The sequence below is a fragment of the Marmota marmota genome, unplaced genomic scaffold (genome assembly GCF_001458135.2).
Source record: "Marmota marmota marmota unplaced genomic scaffold, marMar, whole genome shotgun sequence".
Lineage (NCBI taxonomy): Eukaryota > Metazoa > Chordata > Mammalia > Rodentia > Sciuridae > Marmota > Marmota marmota.
This window is the reverse complement of record NW_026000196.1, coordinates 6,712,341-6,734,776: the sequence shown is the minus strand read 5'-3', so window position 1 is coordinate 6,734,776 and position 22,436 is coordinate 6,712,341. Positions and strand designations below refer to the sequence as shown.

Here is a 22,436-nt window from a genome sequence, read left to right as displayed (position 1 = left end):
AAAGTTTATTTTACATACATATTTTATGAACTTTGAGGCATTATCTACATACTACAACATTCACCCATTTGAATGTAGAATTCAATGACTTTTAGTCAATTTATTAAATGGTGTAATCATTAGCATGGTCCAGTTTTAGAACATTTCTATCAGCCCAATAAGATTCACAGTATCCCACACGCTGGCCCACTAATCTAACTTCTGTCTCTACAGATTTGCCTCTTCCAGATATTTTATACAAATAGCATCATACAAAAGGGGATATTTTGTGTCTGGCTTCTTTTAATATATTTTTGAATTCCATTCATGCAGCAGTTAACAGTATTTCTTCTTTTATTGTTAAATAGTATTCCATCGGATGGATATACCATATTTTATTGATTTACTAGCTAATAAATATTGAGTTTCCTCAATATTTCAAAAAATGCTGCTATGTACATTTAAGTACAAGACTTTCTGCAATAGAAATTATTTTCCAACCATGTGATGAATATATTGCCTATACAATATTTCTAATATTGCTAAAGATCAGTTAAATGGCCCATGCAAGCAATCTTATGAAAAAGGTAGCAAAATACTATGTGCGTGCACAAATGCACATAGAAAGCTTTTATTCTGTTAAATAATTAAATAAGTACATTAAAAGAGATGAGAAGGCAGAAAGCTAAAATGTTAACAGTATTGTCTCTGGGTGATGCGGTGGTGGATAATTTATGTGTTTGTATGCTTTTCTGTATTTCACTGAATTTTCTACTGAGAATATAAATTACTTTTGTAATCAGAAAAAAAGCCCACTGTTATTAGATGGAAAACAAAATAAAACCAAAAAAAAAAAAAAACAAAAAAACTTCCCATTCAATATCTCCAGGGTCTTTGCCTCTCTGTTACAGAAAGATATCCTCACAATAGGCCTCAGATGGGAGGAGGAAGTGGGGGGGCAGCCCTCTCTCTCCTATGTGATGCTGGTCACAGCATCCAGAAAACTGCAGATCCCCAATAAATACCAATCAATTGTGGAGACCTCGAGATCAGTCTCCATAGCAACCTGACAAGGGCATAACATGTCATGAGCATCGCCCCAGCATGGAGATGGCCCAGCAGGCAGAACATCCACCTCAGAACAGCCCGAGGTTGCCAGAGGACCATAGTGTTTAGCTACATGGCAATGGGGTCAGGCTTCCCCAGGGTAGAAGAGACTGACAGTTCCCTGGACGATGGAACATTTAAAGTAGTAACTGATCATTTTGATTATATGGGATTCTCTCAAATGCCACTTCTATTTATATATCTGCAAAGAGATACCATGATTCAGTATTTTTAAGAATCCCATTTAAGAACTAGGTGTTCTCCCTCGGTGCCTACCTCTCGCGTAATTTCAACACACTGCTTCATAATTTTTCACTTATCTGCACCAGACCCATCCCTTACATTTGAAGGACCTGGGATAAGAGGATAATTAGAAACCCATATCTCACATGTCCAAAGATTTGGAAGTTATAAATCAAGTTAACACACTGTTAAATAAAATATGCCCTATACTCTTACTTTGTTAAGTGTGTCTTCAGAATAATCTAAAGGCACACATGAAGGGCTCCAGGTCCTTGGAGTTGTGAGTCCCTAGTTGTGGTGCGAGACTTTTCGCCCCTAGCCCACTTCCCTTCTATCTGAGCCCGTCTCCATCCCACGGCAAAAGGGGCATCTTGTGCATACGAACAAATGCTCAGCCTGCGACTCCATCTGCCCTTAACTACTCCCCCTCACACTCCACTGCCTCCAGACAGTGGTCCCCTGGCCAACCCTAGGGCTCAGCATTGTACCCACTTGCAGTGTAGCCCACCATTAGGAAAATGGATCAACAAAATGGCCTACATGTGACCTGGAGGTACATCAAGAGCTGTTTTGGTAAGGAATTCTGTTTTGGAGAATGAGAGCATTGTTTCTAAGGGCAAGGCAACCCGAGTTCCAGGTGGTCACTTCCCATGGTCCTTGGATTCCTGGCAGCTGAAGGACGTTGCTCTTGCCCAAGACTATGGGTATCTGGTCTATATTCCCAACCTTTGCCCAATACTTTGGGCTAGACAATTCTTGTTCATAGCAGGCTGTCAGGGCACACACCCTTAGCTGTAACCACCAAGATGTCCTCACCCACATATACACACAGTGGAGTTTTATTCAGTCATAAAGAAAAACAAAATTGTGTCATTTGCAGGCAAATGGACCATTGTATTAAGCAAGATAAGCCAAACTCAGAAGGCCAAAGGTCATATATTTTCTCAGATATGTGGAAATTAGAGAGGAAAGAAAAGGTGTGTGGTGGGGGCAGTGTCATGAAAATGAAGGGAGAGGGGAGAAAAAGGGGATACTGCTTCACGTAGTAGAGGAGTACACAGTACAGAGCAGATGTCTCCCAAATGTTTGAAGGGTGAATTAATGAACTGCTATCTACTCATGATCTCAAAGGCATTCTGGACAGTATGTAAGGACTGTGCGTATTAACAGGAGCTCATCAGAATAAGCTCCAAGCAGTTCTTAACTCCCAGGCTACAGATAATGTATAGGGTGGTGTGAACCCTGTCACCTGCCCACAGTCTCACGATGAGATGGGTCTCCCTGCCGGTGGTGGGTTGGGTGCCACACAGGGCTAGCCTGAAGAGACTTCTTAACCCGTTATACATATCACAGTCCACTATTTCTCTACTGAAGCTGCCTCAATTGAAGAGCAAAGGAGGCTCCAGACTCTAAACAGATTCTCCTATGGGTCCTGGCTAGAACACCATTGAGCCTCACATGTTCCTTAAACAACTCCAAATGGACACTCAGTGAAGGAAGGCTACAGTACACGACACGATGCTTCTCTTCATCTCCCTGCCATTCACATTTCTTGCTCTTGCCATGGAAATTTTGCAAACCCTGGTCATTCTGAGTCTCCTCAATCAATCAATAATGTCAACCACATCTAGCCATGCTCCTTCTCCAGAGCAAGCCAACAGCCACAGCTCAGTTTTCTTACCACTAGATGAAGTCCTTCCTATGTATTTCTCACATTGCTAGTAACTGAGTCAACCTTCCTGGGCAGTTACTGAGGTTTGCATGAAGCAATGGGCTTCTGAAAGAGTCCTACATTTGGATCAAAGACCTTAACTGGTAGATTCTTTGACACCAAGGGAATCCAGGTTTGCTTTCAGATTCTACTTGTGCCACAATTTCTCTCAGAACATCACATATCAAAATAGAACCCAGCAACTCCTGGTAGCCCTAAAAATTCAGAAGATTCATTTGTCAAAACAATATTTCTAGCAATACCAAGTTAGAATATGCTTTTCTTTACTCTCATTGCAGGTATTATACAGAACGTTGTCTGATGACTTCCGAGCACCTGCTGACATCATCACTCTGATGATTAAATTAAATGTGTATCTGTGCGTGGTTTTACATTTTTTTCTCTTTTAATTTCAAATACAGTGAATATAAATGGATATAAACCACACAGGCAACAGTTCCCTGTGACTTCAATAATTTTTCAAGAGTATAAAGTTCCCTCAGACCAAAAATCTTGAGAATCACTGCCCTCGATCAATGATGCTGGTCAGATTTCTACATCCTAGAAAGAGGGGAGTAGAGGAAAAACATTTAGAAGGTTTTTCTGTGAAGTAGAGTCAGTTACTGAGTGTAAAAATAAGTACATTTTCAGAGCTATATAACAGGAGTGTCACTGTGACATTTTAACTGTGAAATGTTCCCTAGGTTCTTCAAGGTGGAAAAAACAGATCTAGGAAAAAAAGCAGAAGTATTGATATTTTTAATAAAAATATTATAGCCTAAATACAAGATTGCTTGTTCTGAAATTTCACTCTGACTAGCTTCACCTTACCATACCCGAACTATTCAAAAGTTGGCTCCATTTGTTTGCATCTCAGAGAGTGTAAACAGTATACGAAAATAGAAGGACAGTGACCAAGAACATATTCATATCATTGGCAAAGAGGAAAGAGAAAGCATGTGCAGCTTTTAATCTTAATCTTAACTGCAATTTGTGGATTATTGGTGGATCTCAATTACCCATTCTATAGAATCAGGATGTGATTGTCAATATGAAGCATTTTCTTTTACCTCTAAACATCACCTTTTAAAATAAGCGGATCAGGGGCTGGGGTTGTGGCTCAGTAGTAAAGCACTCGCCTAGCATGTGCAAGGCCTTGGGTTCGATCCTCAACACCACATAAAAATAAATAAACAAATAATTTTTAGTTGTATACAACTAAAAAATAAATATTTAAAAAATAAAATAAGCAGATGACAAACCCCATTCCCTCCAACTTTATCACCAAAATCCCTAAAACACTTTTAATTGACCATTCATTTTTCATCTCTTCACATCTCTTCACCCTTCATATAATAGAGATGCTATTTCTCCACACCCCAACCTCAAAACCAAGTACTAAGATGTTTTGAAGACTTGGCATCCTTCATCTTCCCAGTATACCCAGAAGAGGCACAGGAAAATTTTCTCCATCTTTCAGATGGAACAACTGGGAGATAACCTTACTTTCCCAGAACCACAGGACCAATTGGTACCCAGGTCAAAATCAAGATGCTTCCAACCCACGCTGGAGCAGAGCTCTCCTGAATCCCTTTTCAAACACCAGCTGGCTGCTGATGGAGGTGAACAGATGTGTTAAAGGATACGCTGGAGACCCTTGCAGGGAAAGAGACCCTTGCTCTTGACAACAGCCATTTCTTGAAATTGCCACCCATAACCCCACATATCACAGATATGGATTTTCTTACATAAAATAACGATGATTGTTATAATAATAACAGATAACTCAAGGAGAGGTCAATAACATGTCATCAAGAGAAATTTTACCAGTTCAAGGCTGGGGCAGCTAAATAATAGAACACAAACTACCGCTGTAAGCCCAGCCAGGTCTCCAAAGCCTGCTTCCATCTACCATGCTATAAATAATTCAGTTTTCTTTTTTCTTAAATATCACAAAACCAAGTTGGAATCTTTATGTGAAGGATTCTGCCATGTCCCTCTCTCCCTCCCCTGCTCCCTCCCTTGCCAGCCCAGGAAACTCCCTAGAGACTGACCCCTCAAGCTTTAACATTTATTCTTTGACATTTCAGACTATTTGTTAGGCAGAGCTGCCTTCTTGAGATCAAAGTAGGAAAATCTTGCTGAGAACTCCCGCCTGGCCCTGTCCAACTGCGACAAAGAAGGTCTCTTAATCCCCAAGCATCTATTCCTTCCTCAGCCAGAGAAAGCCAGCGACCCTCACCCAAAAGGGAAGCATCCCTCTCATTCTTCCCACCTGAGAGGCCAACATATGGAGCACAGAGAGAACCCAAGACCCAAAAGGTGCCCCCCCCCCCGTTAGAAGAGAAGTGACTTGAGGGGACATGGTATTTGGGACATCTGTCCAGGAAGGATATTTTATGTGAGCATGAGCAAACCTTTTATCAGCTACTCAGAGACAAATACGGAAGAAGGAAAGGTAACTTACCCCAAGTCATTTTGCTAGTGGCAGTGCTGAGACTGGGATCCAGGTCTTCATGTCTGCTTGCTACCACTAGAGACGACACCTCCACCTCCAGCCTGGGAGGGTGGCTGGATTAATGCCAGTCTGGATTAATGGATTAATGAATTCTCCAGCTCTCAAAGTGAAAGGACTTACCATTTCCTCCTCAGATAGCTTAGCAAAGACTTCCTGCTTTTCACATGAGTCTCTGCCTACCGACAACCAAAATCTTGTCTGTCTATGTCTACGAGAGGGCACAGTGAGGGACTGAGCCTACAGGTGAGCCTGGGTGTGGTTGTTCCTTGATATAAGAAGGTGGGTTGCTGGTGAATGTCTCATACTTAGTTCTTCCTTTAAAGCTTCTACCCACACGATAATAGTGTTTTCTAAAGTGTGTGTGTTGAATCTATTAGCAGGTGTTAAGTGAAAAATATTCCATGTTCAATTAGATTTGGAAAGTAGTAGAATATGAAGGTTTATTTACAGCAGGGCTTCTCTGATCTTTCAGTATTCTAATGCAAATTGTGAATCTATAGCATCTCAAAGACTAAAGGGGACCATGCTGCAGTCAATGAAGAAAGGAGCAGTGGATCTTCACATCATTTATCTAGTAACTAAAGTAAAAGAGAAAAGACTTTTCTGCAAGTTGGGGATTTCAAATTAAGAGAGAGCCATATTGCAGTAACTGAAACTTTGCCCAGAAAACAGATCCATTCATGTGGGATAACAGTTGGTCAAGTGGTTGACCCAATAAAATTATTAAGATAGCCAAAGATACCATCATGAAAATGCACAGTGGGGTTATTCTGGTCTTCTTAATGACCAGGTTGGCCATTTGGCATCAGAGGTACCGTGCAGCAATCGTTTGTTATGGTAGCAAGTAATGCCAAATTGACAGCCATAAAGATTGAACGATTCTGTGAGTCATTTAAACATGGACTCGGAATTTAAAATCTCCCAGGAAGGACATTCTCAGAATATGTTCTGTGTTCACAGTGCCTTCCCCCTGCCCTCTGACTGTGGGAAAGAACAGGTATCTCTCCCAGGATCCTTCTATAGACAATCTTAAGGAGAAGAAAAAGAACAAAATATAGAAATATAGGTTAGATGCTAAATAAATTAAGTAAATTCAGCCTATGAATTATACACACACATATGTATAAGTGGCTTATACATATGTGTGTATAATTATATATATACACACACATATATGTATAAGTGACTTATACATATATGTATATATACACATAGAGATATATGTGTATGTAAAATTCAGTAAGAGAATGCTGGAACTTTGACATGTGTATATATTGATACATATATATGCATATATGCATATATATAATCAGCATTCTCTTACTATTATATTATTAAATATATATGTATACTTATACATACATACATTTGTGTGTGTGTGTGTGTGTGTATTGCATAGGCTGGATTAGCTACGTCTTTTTCTTCTCATTAAGATTGCCTACAGGAGGACTCTGGGAGAGACACTTAAATTGACTGGCCATTGGACACAGACTTTAGAACACAGACTTTGCTCTTGCCTTGAATTTGATAGCGGAAGGGCAGAGATCTTGGAGGCTGTTTGTCTAATCAGTGCTGAGAAGGACGGGAAGTGAGAGAGCTTTTGTCGATTCAGGGGTCTCCTTTATCACCAGGGAGACTCAAGGACACTCCATGACACGTGTTCCTGACACCCACAGGAAGCTGGAAGGGTGAAGTCAGTATTTCTATTAGGCCTGTGTAGCTGGTAAGGGTTGTGTCACATCCCTCTAAGAGCACATGTGTCCCTTTCCCCAGCCCCAAATCCACTTGGGTGTCAGGATTTCGTGACCTTTTTATCAAAGGCCATCACAAGCCTTGAAGAGTAAAGAATATCACGTCACATCACAAGACCCAGACTGAAGCTAGTAGAAGCTGCAGAATATGAGTGTTGGTGGCATCTCAGAACTCCATAAAAGAGATGTCATGGGGCCATATCCGACAGCAGTGAAGTTGCTTCACCCTAGGTCCTTGTCCTCACTATAGAATGAATTTGGGGACAAGAGAGGTAAGAATGTTTCTTTTTAAGAAAAACAACCACTTGCTCCAGTGAGGTCCCCAAAGGCAGACCCAGGCTTCATTTTGCTGCCATGGTAACAGCACACAGGTAGCAGAAATGGGAGGGAAAGAGAGCTGGTTGTCATTGTCAGCTACCGAGATCTCCAGCATTAACTTACCAAAGTTGGCTTGGTGGTGTTTTCCAAGCTGACATGAGGCTCTGCCCCTCAAACTTAGATGAATCCAGGAGCCAGGGACTGTGATCCTGGAACATATAGCTTAGGGCAGCCTCACTTCTTGCTCTTCCAACCCTCTCAATGGCTGCATGGGGAATTTTGGCCATCCTCTGAACCCTCCTATGTGATTTTTTTCTCTTAATCAGGGGCTGGAGTGCTCAATAGTTTCAGTCATCAAAATGCCAAACTTGATTGTTCTCTGCCACATGACCCTCTCTCCATTCTTAACTAAATCAAGGTCAGGTTCATCTACATCAGAGAGCTCTTGAGAGGGTCCTATTGACAGAGGGCCATGAGAAGACCTATCCTAAGAAGCCCAGGGGCAACTCTAGTGCCATGTGTGAAGTTCACACAACTCCAGTTTTACAGGCATGGAATCCCACCAGGGACCTCAGCTAGGGTTTCTCTACAGCTCTGGTTATTCTCTGGGAATGTGTGATCTTGCCTTTCCCCTCTATTCCAAAGAGTTCCCAGTTCTTTCACAAACAGGACTCACACCGACCTGGCTGGAGGCCTGAATCTTAGCCATCAGCATCCTGCAAGTTTGTGCTCCATAGAAAGCCTCCTGCCTGCCTGGCTTTCTTGTCTCATAGGAGCCAATCAAACCCCAGTCAAAGGTTCAGCCCAGGTGGGTCCCTCACTCTACCCCTTTCTTACTCTCCCCCATGCAGGAGCAGGCAGAGCATCTGAACAAGGTACCTCCATCCACCTGGAAGTCAAAGACAGTAGGCAACGAAGATGTTCACTCAAGCACAGATATTTCATGATGGGAGAGGAAAATAAATGTCCAGGTGGTAAGGGATAAAAATGCAGAGAGGTCTTAGACCCTATCACTCATGAAAAAATAAATAAATAAATAAATCTCTTCTCTGAGGAAGCCAAGCTTTAAAAGGGGAAGTGGAGCCAGGTCACTCTGCAGAAGTTTCATCCACTGAGTGAGACGGATTAGGACGAAATGTCCCACCCAATGGGCCTCAAAATCCTAATGTTTCAGAAGCACCCTCCACCAAAAACAGACAAGGGACTTTATCTCTTGCCAACTCATTCTTTCTATTTAATTTTGAGTTCAAGTAGGGTTGAAGGAGGAGTCTTATTTAGCTCTGAAAATATGTTGTCAGATCTTGGCTGAGGTTCTCTTGGGAGGTGGGAAGTACAGGGGGTGGTAAGAGTGGGATTTCTAGAGGCGAAATGCAAAACCAGAGCTATCCAAAGAAATTTGAGGCTGCAGGCAGCTTCGCCCACATCCATCAGCATTAAAGAGTGGGAACAGGGTGGGTGGTGTCGAGCCAGGAGAGGGGAGGAGTAGAACTCCAAGACCTTGCTGGACAATCGGGTGTGGGCCAGGCTTCCCATCTTTCCCCACCCTCCTCAGCCCCTCCACTGTCACCCTGCAGGGTGTTCCCTTGTTCCTTCCCAGAGAAGCCTCAGAGCAGCCGGCATCACCCAACCCCATCCAGCTCCCTCCCTGTCCCTCTCTGCCACCTTCTTTCTGCTCTTGCTGTCAGAGTGTGCAAGTCTAGCCCAAGTGCAGGAGTCAGCAAACACTGAAAGAATGAAGGCCCGGCTCTTTGCCTACTCCTTGTCTGGCTTAGCTCAGAAAGCTGCACACAATGATAACAATCAAGTCACCCTGCGTTGATCTGCCCACTCCTGTGCTCTCTCTGTGGCATGGAGCCCTCCCTTGCCACCTGGCTATTATATCTGAGAGGCTTGATTCTTAGCTCAAGCCTGGCCTTGACCTGAGGGAACTGGGCTGAACCAGGGAAAGTGTCACAGCCCAGAACTGTGTCTCTGTCACACCCGTGGCTGCTGAGAGCTTGGGTTCCAAAAGGAGTTCCCACACAAGAGGAGAAAGAGAGGGTGGGCAGAGACCAGGCTCTTGGCTTCCAAATGGAAATGGCTTTGCCCCTGTTCTTGGCTTGTGTGAGAATCCTATGGCTGAGCTTCAACACACCGAGAGGTCTTTGGGTTAAGAAAAGTCAAACAGGGGTGTACAATCAGGCACCTTTCCTCCACCACCTTCCTGTCTAAAACTTCTCATGCTTGCCCATACCTGGGCAGCCTACAGACTTCCTAAGGATGGGCCTAGTCTCACCCAACAAGTCTTCCCCAGTGTCAAAGATGTCATCACCTTTTGGGAATCTCAGCAACTGCAAACCAGGCAATTAATCTCAGATCAAAGACCAACCACACTTTCGGGCATCCAGGGTTGTGAACTGCTAGAATGAGTGAAGAAAGAATATTATAGATGTTCTTTTCCACAGTCTTTTAAATAGCTCGGTTTTCGGTGGTGGTACCAGAAGGAAGCTAGGCATGATGTCCAGCTCCAGAAGCCACTAACAAAGACTTGTCTTAGGAGTGAAGGGTACAGTTATAATTGGGCAGCCCCAAGGACTGACCGCAGCCTTCCAGGGCAAAGACAGGCTGCTTTGGGGGGCAGCAGGTCAGGCTGATACTGTGGTCGGTCCTGGTCCTGCTAGTCACAAGCTGTGAGAGCCCAGCACAGTTACTGAATCTCTCTGAGCCTTGGCTTTCTTGTGGGTAAAATGTGCTTGGCTCTGGGTAGGTGCTTTCTAAATTAGATGTAATAAGTATTATTAATGCTCCATGGTGGACCCATTTTGTGGAGCTTTGCAACCAATTCCAGGACCTGGTCACATGACGCTAATGACACACAGCCTCTCCAGGGCATGTCCCTGAACATCCTATGCCAGATGAAGGATGCAGTTGAGTTTCTCACCTTCTAAGATTCACAGCCCAAACTCCTTCAACCACCCCTCCAAAATCAAGACCCAGAAAGAACGTGGGAAGCACCCTGGCCTCATGGACTATCAGCTGTGAACCTCTCCTATAGGCCCAAACATAAACTTAAGTCTAGGAAAGTCAGAAGGAAATCCTGTGGATGAGATTTGAACCCAGAAGGTCAGGGACATACAGGTCTGGCTGTGCCTTGAGCTGCCCTAACTGAAGCCAGTGCAAACTGGCATCCTCCTTGGGCTGAGTCCAGGTGTGCCCTGTTAACTTTGCCTGCCCCTGAGGGGCAATGGGGGGACAAATGCCATGGCACTTCCATACCTAACAGGAAACCATGGGAAGCAGAGGCCTAGAGATGTAACGTCTTTCAAACTCAGCCGGGTCCTCCTTCTGCTCAACAACCTTCTTGTGCTTCTCTAGCATCTGCCGTGTTCTCTTTGGCTGCTGTTTGAGAACTTTTCAACTCTTTTCAGATCTTCTCATGGCACAAGACCTTGCCTTCATAGACAATATAGGAGCCACCAAACAAGAACCTCCTCACTTTCTTGCACCTAAATCTCTAAGGATGCCATGTCCCCCTGTCTCTCTTCATACCCCCCTACCTCAACAAAAGAGCTCTCCCTCCATCTGGCTAATTTCAACCCCTCCTTCTAAGTCATGGGATTCTTTTCCTGCCCCTGCCATCTTATAAGGAGATATGGCTACCCATTCTCTGTTCTCCTATGCACTGGCAAGCTCTGCACATCAGAACAGAGCAAAACTTAAGCCTTTCCTACATTAATAATGAAAGCACTTCCTGTAACCCATGCATTCTTCATGGTTCCAAGGACTGCCCCAACCCTCTTCCAACCCTGGCTCCCTGGAGCTATTGAGAGCAGAAAAATGCAGAAGTGGGGCAAATCCCATCACCTCCCTAGGCCATTCTAGAGGATGGGAGCTTCCATGTTGGGTAGGAGAGACTCAAACCAAATTAGGCCCAAATTGGAGATAAAGTGAAGGTAAGTGGCCTGACAATTTCCGGTCAGATCCCAATGGGAGCTCTTCCACACTCCATGATTTGTTTCACCTTGACTTCCTAAGTAACCAAGCTCCAGCAAGGCCTTCTGGGGGTCCAATGAAAGGTTCAGATTCCCCCCAGGAACCCTCCCCAGCCCTCGTTCCTCACTGTCACTCTGTATCTACTGCCTACAGTGTCCCTTCCTCATAAAAAGGAAGACAGTGTAGGTCACAGAAAGCATTTCAACCCTCCCAACTGTATCAGGGCCCAGAGTCCAAGGGCAAACACGTCCCAGCTCTTCTAAGCATGTGACTTGACTTTCAGTAGGTGACTTGACTATTTCATCTCACCATTTCCACCACACACGAGACCCATTATGGCAGTTGGGTCCACATGAGTGTGTGCATGTGGGGTGTGTGTGTGTGTGTGTGTGTGTGTGTGTGTGTGTAGAAGGTGTCTCTGAATGATCAGGAGATTGACCTGTTATCCCAGAGTCTCATCTTTCTCTAGGCAAGTCATGTCCCCAAGATGCACAGGGAAGATACAAAAATCACTCCACCCCAGGAAGAATCTACTGCCCTGCTGTGCACGAAGATACAGGATTCCCCCATTCCCACTCTCAGAACCCTTTGCATATCAGCTCTGAAAAGATCATCTCTACAAATCTTAGCTGTTCAAGTATCAGAGAAGTCCTCCAAAGGAGTGAAAGTCTCAGGGGTCCTAGGAGTGACTGCAAGATTCAGGTTTAAATCTTGCTTCTGCCTCTCATGCTGTGTGACACTGGGTGAATCATTTGACCTATTTGTGCTTCTAAATCCTTCTCAATAAGATGAGGAAACACTTTGCTATATAAACCTGACCTATTGGGAGGAGTCTCAATGAAAGCAACCAATGAAACAGGTTGCAAACACCTTTGCAAACAGAATTGAGCTATGAAACTTCTTTAAAAGAGTAACAACAAAACAGGAGAGAACATGTGGGCAGCCTAGAAATTTCTGTGTCTTTAATATTGGCAAAATTTCCAAATAAGAGGTCTGATCCAGTCATTTCATTAGAAAATAAAGTGTTTATTAAGAAACTATACACTGAACACTCCTATAAGTCTCTGTGGAAACACAATGCCCCAATGTCATAGCACAAGGTGAGGAAAATGGCAGAATAAAAGATGCTGGGATGGATGGAGCCTGGGAGGCTGGAAATGAGGTAATGATTTACAATAATTAAAAACATCATCCTCAAGCTTACTCCTTAAAGCCACACTCGGGAGGAGGCCCTAGACCCAAGGGGCCAGCAGGGCGTGCTGGGGAACAGCCTCACTGGAGCCATGGGGAGCAGATGAGGGGAGCTGGACAGGGCTACATAAACACACACCTGGACACCCTGGAGAAAACCTGACCCCCCACGTGGTACTCTGGAAACTCGGTGCCTGGGAGGCCACCCCAGATACTGGGCAAGAACTTGGAAAGCTTCCTGTTTTTCAACCCCATGGAGGCATCTACAGAATCAGGTTGGGAACCTGACATGAAGAAGCTTTATCCACAGGACCCGGGGGGAGCAGAACCTATCAACCCATCAGTAAGAGCCTTTTAACTTCCAGGTACATTTGCCAAAGGCATAGAATCTATTCTCTATTGCTGTGCAACACCACCCCCAAAACATAATGGGTTATAAAAACCACCATAGCTTCCCCAAAACTCCCCATGGGGTGCTCCCTGTTCCTGTTGATCATCATCAAGTGACAATCTAAGCTTCCCTCATATAACAGGGACTCCCAGTGGGTATATGGAGAGCTGGACCAAGCCAGAAATCCACTCAGCTAATGTGTCAGCGAATCCGGGAGAGTCTCAGACCCTGCCAATGTGCCTTCCCTATCTAGCAAGGGACAGACATCCTCTTTCTTCTCCTCAGTGGATCAAGTCAGAAACGGGGGGAACATCCCCCCTCTTTGGGAGAGGGTGGCTGTGGAGTAAGGCATGAGTCAAAGCAAGCAAAGTAAACACACAGATTGACCAGAGAACAGGGTGACACGTCCGCTGGTGCCACGAGAGGGGTTGGAGGAGGCCAATTTTTACTTCTCTTCCCCTTCAGTTCATCTTGACCTTGAAATGGTGATTCCATTGGGCTCCAAAGGTTCTCTGAGTCAAGAGTAAGTGGAAGTGGGGCAAGAGAGCCAATCCCAGGATCATGGCCTAGCAGGAAGGGCCTTGTTCCCTGATTCCCTCCGTCCCTTGTGGTCCTAGTAGGATGGCCAATTCACGGGCAAGGTCTCCTGTAGCCAAAGCTTGTCGGAACTGCACCTCTAGGGGCCAAGGAGCCTGGAGAAACTCTTTCCAAGGAATTTTCTAATATCGCACTCACTGTGAGCCATTCCAGAGAAGAAGGAGGGGCAAGTGTATCCAAAAAAAGGTATGATTTTCTCCACCAAAAAAAAAAAAAAAAAAAACAAAATATTGGTTTCCATTCTTCCCTCTGAGACCTAAGCTGGTGCAACACTTGGGCCTGGTTCCCCCTCCTCTTACCGCGCCGTCTCCACCTCTGCTTAGGTGCTCTTTGTGACTCTTCCCCACTGGAGGTTGCAGGGCGATGAGGTTACTAAAAGGACAGCACAGTGTCCTAGGGAGAGCCAGGGAGACCCCATGCTTCCAAGCGAGAAAGGGAGGCCACAGCACGGCTGGACTTCATCAGGCTTTCTCATGGCGATTGGGTTGTTTTTGTAAAGCAAGAGAATAGCTAGTTGTGTATAAAAGATGGCTCCTGGTGCACAGGTTTTAATTCTCTTTATTGGCTCTAAAGATGGTGGCAGGAGCTGCCTCGCAGGTCAGAAAAAAAAAGAAAAAAAGAAAAGAAAAAACACGGTGATGATTGGAGGGAAGGGGCAACCCTGCCAGTGGCCGATGGGGAAATGCCCATCTCGGTGGTGTTAAAGGGTGCAGGGGCACCGGTGGCTCATGCAGTTTCTACTTAGCATCCCCGGATCCAAAGAGAACAACGCCTAGAGCTTCCAACCTCTCAGAGGGCCCAGCCTACCAAGGTGACATCAAAACAAGGAGGCTTAAAAGGAGTTTTTAAAAGCCATGACGTCCTTTGCTGAAATAAACATTGACATCCTCAACATAGATGCCATGGTTAAGAGGCTTGGAATGTCCGGGAAGGCTTATTGGATTCAACATAATTTCTCTGAAACCTATAAAAAAACAAAAAGAAAAAAAACAGAAAAACAGAAAAAAGCAAAATAAAGTAAAAACCAAAACCCCCAAAGAAGATCAAAACTAGGAGGGGAAATAGAAAGGGAGTTTGAAAGGGGAAAACCTAGAGATATGGATATACATTGGAAATAGCCAAATGAATTGCCAGCAAAAGGGAAAGATGAGGGGGAGGGGGTAACTTAAAACCAAGAACGGTCAGGAAAACCGGAAACACTCCATTTTGCTGTGGCCTCCACTGAACCATGGAAGGGAAGTGAGTGCCACATTTGGGGGCTTGGCTTGGACTGTCATGGAAGAGGAAGGACAGACTCATCTTAGGGAGTCTTGGTCTAGGACCATATACAGTCATTCCAAGTCTGGAAGGAGGATCCCCTGACGATGAGCTGATGAGCAGGTGAGAGAGCAAGGGTGTGCATGGCAGGGTCACCAGAGGAGATGAAGGAGAAGGCTATGCTGCCCCACTTAAGGATACCAGAGGGCATCTCCAATTCTAGGAACTAAAATTTCATAGACCCTTTCTGACCACACTAGGAGGTGGCGGCTCTGTACTGGTAAGCCTACAAGCTTTTTCCTATTGACCTTTTTTGCCTCATTTCACCAGGACCTTGGATGGTTTAGGAAGGATGGATGAGATCTCAGCCTTCCCATAATTCTAATTCTTACAGGGCATGGACATACCCTTGAGGAGCAGCATTGGTGGCCACTGAGTTACAGGCTGCCTCAAGCGAGGAGGACTTCCATGACAGCTTAGTGTCTTTCTGGCCACTCAGCTGGGAACTCAGTGAGAATATCCAGAGACACGGGTGCTCCTGATCAAATCTCCACAAACAAGTTGCTTGATCAAATTCAGAGTTTTAACATATCTGTAAAGACTATGCATGTTTGCGTGTGTGTGTATGTTTGTATGTGTGCACACTCATGCACACATGTGCATACACATGTAAACAGAGAAAGCCTATCTTTTCATGAAAGTCATGTGCAGGCATGTGGACGGCATGATGGACAACTGGGCACTGGGGATACATCATGGGCACAGTTTGAAACAATCCAATTGCACTGAGACTTTCCTTTCTGTAGCCCAGGACTGGACTAGTATGATCAAAACAGGGTTGAGACATTTGGGGTGTTGGGGTCCCTCCCTCTGTAGGGAGTGAGGTCAAATTTGTGAAGATACAGGGAAATCTCTTTGTCTGTGATATCATATTTAGAAGAAAGCTCCATTTCAAAATGAGACATTTCTGAGATAGTTTCTCTGTGCTGACTCCAGAGAAGGGCTTTCTGGGGTTTGAGAAAGGAGGGAAGGTCATGGGTCTGGGCAGCCTGCTGAGAAGGTCTATGACATCACTGTTTCTCGCCAGGCCATGGCCCCTCTCTTGCTTCTCCCATACCCCTCACCTAGGCCCTCTGAAGCTTCCTCCTCTGGAAGACACTCTTATAACCTAAGGGACTTGAACACCAATACCACCCTGGACACCTAGCCATACCCTATTTCTTTGAGACATGGAGGTTTGATGATGAGTCCTTGGGTCTTAAAAATCAAAATTGGTAGGGAAGGGGTCATGACTTTATACAAAGATGTCAAAGGAGATAACTCACCATGTGACCTTGGGTAAGACACATCCCCACTCTGGACCTCAGGTTCCTCATATATATAGTGAGTTGATGGGACTAGATGATCTCTATTGTCCTTCAAGTTTAATATCCCATGATTGTCTATGTTTGAAAAGACCCCTGGCAGAAGAGGCAGACATGGTGGAATTAATGGTCAGTATTGAGCCCCGAGTGCAAAAACATGGGGAAGTCTTCTTAAGTGCAAACTGCCAGAGATAGAAGTCTGGGTGTCTCCAGCTCCTGAACCCACACTGCTTTGCCTGTCAGGGTACTTGGCTTCTTTGGGGCATAAAATTTAGATTCATTATCCTCCAACTATTGCAGAGTGGCATTATAGAACTAGTACAAGCTGCAGTCAGGGAAGAAAGATTCACCATCAACACGACTCTGCCTAGTCCCTTTCCTAACATGCTTGCCCCCCTTCACTCCCTTTGTTGGGTCAGAATGTCTCAAAATGGTGCCTGTGACTGCCATTCTGGATGCCACTCCTGGGCCTGGAACAAAGATTCTTATCACTAGAGAGATGATACTGCTGAATTCAAGACCCTCTTTCTGCCTTATCACCCACTAAATTGCACTAACTTCCACGAGGGAAGCTATATGCCCCTTCTTTTGTTAGGGGCATAAACCTTTGGAACCACAAAAGCTGTTGTTTCCCTGGACACCTGAGGATTACAAACCCTATGAAAGAACTATCATTATGAAAGAACTATCATTCCAGCTTCTGAGAATGAAATCTCCTTGGGAGGCCATGTAGCATCCATGGGCCCCATAAGGCTCCATGTCAGACCCATTAAAGGCCAGGGCCAAGCCTGATGAAGTCTCTGCCAAGGTCCCTAAAGCTGCCTTCGTGAACATGAGCCTTTTCCCATATGAGCTGGGGATCTGAAGTTTGTTTTCTCTGGAACTCTTTCCCAGGTGGAGCCTTTCCAAGATTCTTAAAGCTGAAGCCTGATAGCATAAAAGGCAGTGCTCCAAAATCCTCCATTCCTCCCCCTTCCTCAGAACAACCCCAGAGCAGGAAGAAAAAGGCATTTACAGGGGGCAGGGCAGTGGAGACCAGGACCACAGCTGATACCAGGAAAGGGGTAGGTAGGTGGAAGGAAGGTCAACTAAAGGCAAATAACACTTCCAAAGCAGGCCTTGCCCATGGGTGGCCCACAGACACCCATGTCCAACATTTTCCTCTGTCAAGAGGTTTCCCCAAAATCATCTGGTACAAAGGTACCCGTTGGCCCTCTGTAATTCAGAACAGAGCCTGGTCTTCAGGGACTGTCTAACTATACATTTCCTGAGAAGCAAGCCAGAGAGTCTAGGATCATGTGGGGAAAGGGAGGGGAGTTATGAAGGAAGAGGTTAGGGGAGACGGGGCACTGAGCACCCACAGGGCTGGATGAGAGGTTGCAGGGCCTAACGCATTGAATACCAGAGCACTGCGCATATTCCTGGGCAAGCCCTCCATGTTCACTGCTGCCAGGATAGGACAGACACTACAACTGTGCAATGCAAAAAGAGGCCCAGAATTTCAAAACTGTCTTTTTTTTCCTGACAATTGTGCAGACCCTAATCATCTCGCCCTCACTGAGGTTTCAGCTCCGCGCTCTGACTTCAGGATCCTAGAGCCACCAGCTTTCCAGCATCTGCCACCAAGAACTTTCCTGCATCCTCTGCCTATGCTCTCTCCATCTGCCTTTGGATTCTCAAAGGCCTCACCTTCTGTCTCTGCTTCTTCCTTTCGTTATCTGGCATCATAATTTTATTACCTAACTTCATAAAGTGGCTTAGGTGATGGCCTCGATAAAAGGCCCAATACCAAATGGAATTCTATTGGATTATTTTCAAACATTCCCTCTTCAAATATATTTGTCATCTTAAAATTGCTACGTCACGGCAACACTTTGCCCTTAGCACAGCATTGGCTGAGAGAAAAGCACTTTATACTCGGAAGTGGAACAGGAGTCCCGGTGTTGAGGTGGCTTAACAATAGGGAACTGGAGACACAGAGCAATTTATCCACCCTAGTCTGGATGTCATTCTTACCACTGCCTACCCACCTTCCCCAAGTGGTAAGAAGAGAGGAAATGTTATAGAATCATGCTGCAGATAGGCACGAGAGGAAGAAAGGAGCCTCAGGCGATGCCTAGCTGTAATAATCCTACCATCGGATGTATCGTCAATCACCCTGGAATCTGAAGGTCTATGTAAGTAAGTGACAATGCCAAGCACTGCCTAGAGTTAACTTATTATTCACTGTCGTCAATGGTTAATAGCAGTAACTCCATTTGGCAAGTGGGAAAACTGAGCCTCAATAATATAAAAAGAAAAATCCCCAAGGTTATTTTGTGGGTTAGTCTGAATTTAAATCCAGCTCTTCATTACTCCAAAGTCCTTGTAATGAAGCACTTTGCATTTGTCATTAAGCCCTGGACATAGGGTGAGAGTTTTCTTTCTTAACAAACTGCTTCCCTAGCTCCACCTCCCACTTTCCCCCGCCCCTGGCCTGCCACTCCCTTCTCCCAGCTGAGCCTGAACCAGCTCTTTCCCTGAATGCTTCATTTTCTGTACTCTGGCCTGTGACACCCACCACCCTCACAATAACACTTTGCATGGATTGGTACTTTCTAGGTAGGGAACCCCAGACCCCATCTAGACATTGACTCCATTTTCTAGACATTGACACCCGTTGTTCATGAGTGCAGCCTATGCAGGATGAAAAATAACCTCATGAACAAGAAATAGTAATGAGTCTGGAGAGAAAATAAATTGTTCAGAATATGGTTACACCCATAGAAAGGGTGAGAAATGTCTGAGAACACCCTGGGAAGCCAAACACCGTGCCCAGAGGATCTCTCTTTCCAGCTATCCTTTCCTACACTGCTGTGTGAGCAGGGATGGACAGAAAAGGGTTCATTTCAATGAAGGAAAGCTCCCTCACTCACTTTGATTCCTGCCTATGTGGCAGCTCCTCCAAAGACACGGGAAGGTGGTCGCCAAGGTACTTATGATCTCTGAGATATAGTTATGATTGCTTTGCTCTGCATCTTTGCCTCCCGGCATGGCTATTATGCTTTTTAGTCTAAGTTCTTTCTTCTCCTGCCATCAGATTCAGGTTGATGGCACTAGCTCAAGTGGGTTAACCTCAAATGCACGCTTGCTGGCCACAAATCAGGTTGTTTAAAACTCTTCTCTCCTCTGAGGTTACTAACCTCTGGGCCACACATCACACCAGGATGGTCTGTCTCTCTCTCCCTCTCTCTCTCTCTCTCTCTCTCTCTCTCTCTCTTTCTCTCTCCCCTTCTCCTCCCTCCCTCTCTGTTTTAGCAATCTTTCTTAGTTGCCAACACTTAAAAGTTGGAAGATTTTGCATTTAAAATACCCCCATTTCTACCTTTCCTTGAAAATCCAAGAATTCTGGCAAAGCTGAGCCAACATTTCTGCATAGTAATAGTCAGCTAAAGCAGAGTAGCCACTCAGTTTAGGAAAGGTGTATGTTTTTCAGTTTTCCCAATTTTCCACCATTCCCTGTTATTCTCTACTCCTTGACTTATTGATAATTTCTGCATGGTTTGTCTTCACATTTGAGACTGAAATTTTACAATAAGCATTAGGTGCAGCATGGCTGTGCATTGACCACCATGGAGTGCCATCTGAGCAAGTCTCACTGACTGCCTCTGTGACACCAAACTTAGGCTCTCTCTGGTCATGGTTAACAATCACAAAGAGTCTAGATACCTACAGCAGAAGAACAAATCCGTCTCAGAAAGGGGAGAGAGCTCAGGAACTGCACTGTATGGGCAAGGAGGCACTGTGTTCATAAACCAGGCTCCCAACAAGACAACAGGTTGGGGACCACAGAGGATGCTGCTGCTAGGAGAAATATCATCAGTCAACTGTGCTTTCCATGTTGCCTGACATGGAAAGGCATGTGACCAAAAGTTACTGAATGCCAACCAGCAGGGCTTTTTATTGTAGCTCCTATATCTCCTGAGGCATGACTTGACCCAACTATGACTTTATCTTTATAATGGCAAATTATAGGGACCCCTGTGTTTCAAAGGGTCTCATAGGATATTGAAGTGTTCTTGGGACTGAAATATGAGTGTTGTGTCCTTCATGGCTGAGGGAGTTGAAAGGAGATCTCTAGCTTCAATATGGGACACCTCCTCCTGCAAAGTTTCCTCCGTATGCTGGGAAAATGAGTGATGAGACTGGCTGGCCCACTTGCCAGCACAGCCAAGTCTGCTTCTGCCCAGGTGGAGATGCTCAGAGGGACAGAGGGAAGGCTGAAAGTAGCCCAAATGAGTGAGCTCATGGACTCAGGCCCATGGGAAGTCAAAGTGGGAGGGCATCCAAACCTGGGTGAGATAAAAGGACACAGAACACTGAAGTTATCAGACAAAAAAAATGTGCTGTGGGACATGGTCCTTGACATCACTAAGACTATCCCAACAGTAAGCTGATCTCAGCTTAAAGGACTGAAATGTTAGTACCAGAGAAAGTGAAGTTCTTTCTACTCCATGGCATGAAATGGCCTCTCAGATTCAGAATCCTCCATAAGTCATAGAGTAATATCAGTGATATGGTGAAATCTCTTTACCGCTCTCAAAAATCACAATATCTCAGACAACTTGCAATAGCTGAGCATCTTCTTTTCTTGCTCAGTCTAGAGGAGAGGACTTCATGTGTTCAGTATTAATAATCCATCTTCATTCCTTTCCTTGCTCTTCAAAATACCTTTTAGGTGCTGCATGCTTTTCCCCCTTTCTGGATTATTTTGACTCTTTTAAAAATATCACAGAAGCATAGAGAACACCAAAACTCTCTGCCCACCACCCAGCATTAACAACTCATAATATTTTGGTATCTTCTTTTCAAATTTTTAAAGAAATAACCTATTACAATAATGGCTGAGAACCCGTTGATTCCACCCATCCCTGTTCCTCTCTCCTCTCACCAGAGGTAGCCACTTTTCTGAAATACATGATTATCATTTCCAGGCATCTTATAATAATTTATCTACATATGCATATATCCATAACCAAATTATAGTATTATTTTTCATGAGTTTAAACTTTAAAAAAGGGTATTTTCTAGATTTAATCTACTTTGATGCATGTAGCTCTCATTCATTAATTTTAGGAGTCCATTTTGTGAATATACTATACATTATTTTCCTGTCCTACCAACTGACACTTGTTTCTATTTTTTCATTATTCCAGAAATGTTGCAATGAGTATTATTACACAAGTCTCTTTATGCACACGTGGGGGAGTTTCTCCAGGGCATTAGTTGGCAAACTTTTCCTATCAAGGGCCAGACAGAAAATATTTTCAGCTTTGCAAACTATACAGACTCTGTTGTTACTATCAAATCCTGCCAATGTAATCTGACTACAGCCATAGATAACAAGCAAATAACTAAGCATGTTCCAGTAAAACTTCATTTATAAAAGTTGGGAGTCAGATTGGGCCCTTGGCCCGTGGACCAATAGTTTGCTGACCTCTACTCCAGCCTTGTTAATCAAATTGTGGGCACATGGACCAGCAATGCCAGGAACAGCTTGGTAGAAAGGAAGATTCACACACCACTATTTCAATGTCTACATTTTAATAAGCTCCTCGGGTGGTACCTATACACAAAAGCATTTGAGAAGCACATCTTTAGAGGATATTCCCCTAGTTTAGTGTCTATAAATCCTTAACTTCACTCTCTTGCTAAATGTTTCCCCAAAGTGACGATACCAACTCATATTTCTATAATTACTAAATGGCTGAACTTGTTATCATGTATTCCCATATCTGATATTATTAAACATTTTCCCTTCCAAACTGATGAGTAGTAGATGTTATTTCCTTATAGTTTTTTGTTTTTGTTTTTGTTTTTTTATTTTTTATTTATTTATTTTTATTTTTTTTTAATTTTTTATTGTGGGTTGTTCAAAACATTACAAATTTCTTGACATATCATATTCCACACTTTGATTCAAGTGGGTTATGAACTCCCACCTTCACCCCATACACAGATTGCAGAATCACATCAGTTACACATCCATTGATTTACA

At 44.3% G+C, this 22,436-nt stretch overlaps 1 protein-coding gene across 6 annotated transcripts in view; it reads right to left on the bottom strand.

The window, feature by feature from the left end:
• Window positions 1-22,436, bottom strand: part of Ntrk3 (neurotrophic receptor tyrosine kinase 3) — a 329,603-nt gene that overhangs the window by 101,749 nt on the left and 205,418 nt on the right. The window contains exons 12-13 of one of the 6 annotated variants that reach the window (XM_048790288.1): window positions 16,361-16,495; window positions 12,605-14,742 (exon numbers count right to left, since the gene is read on the bottom strand). The exons of 4 other annotated variants lie outside the window; for them this stretch is intronic. In XM_048790288.1, coding sequence (XP_048646245.1) covers window positions 14,624-14,742; window positions 16,361-16,495 — 254 coding nt within the window. In that variant the 3' untranslated portion in view covers window positions 12,605-14,623. Of the gene's footprint in view, window positions 1-12,604; window positions 14,743-16,360; window positions 16,496-22,436 lie in introns of those variants that run through there. One more of the 6 variants, XM_048790289.1, reaches the window with a different exon arrangement.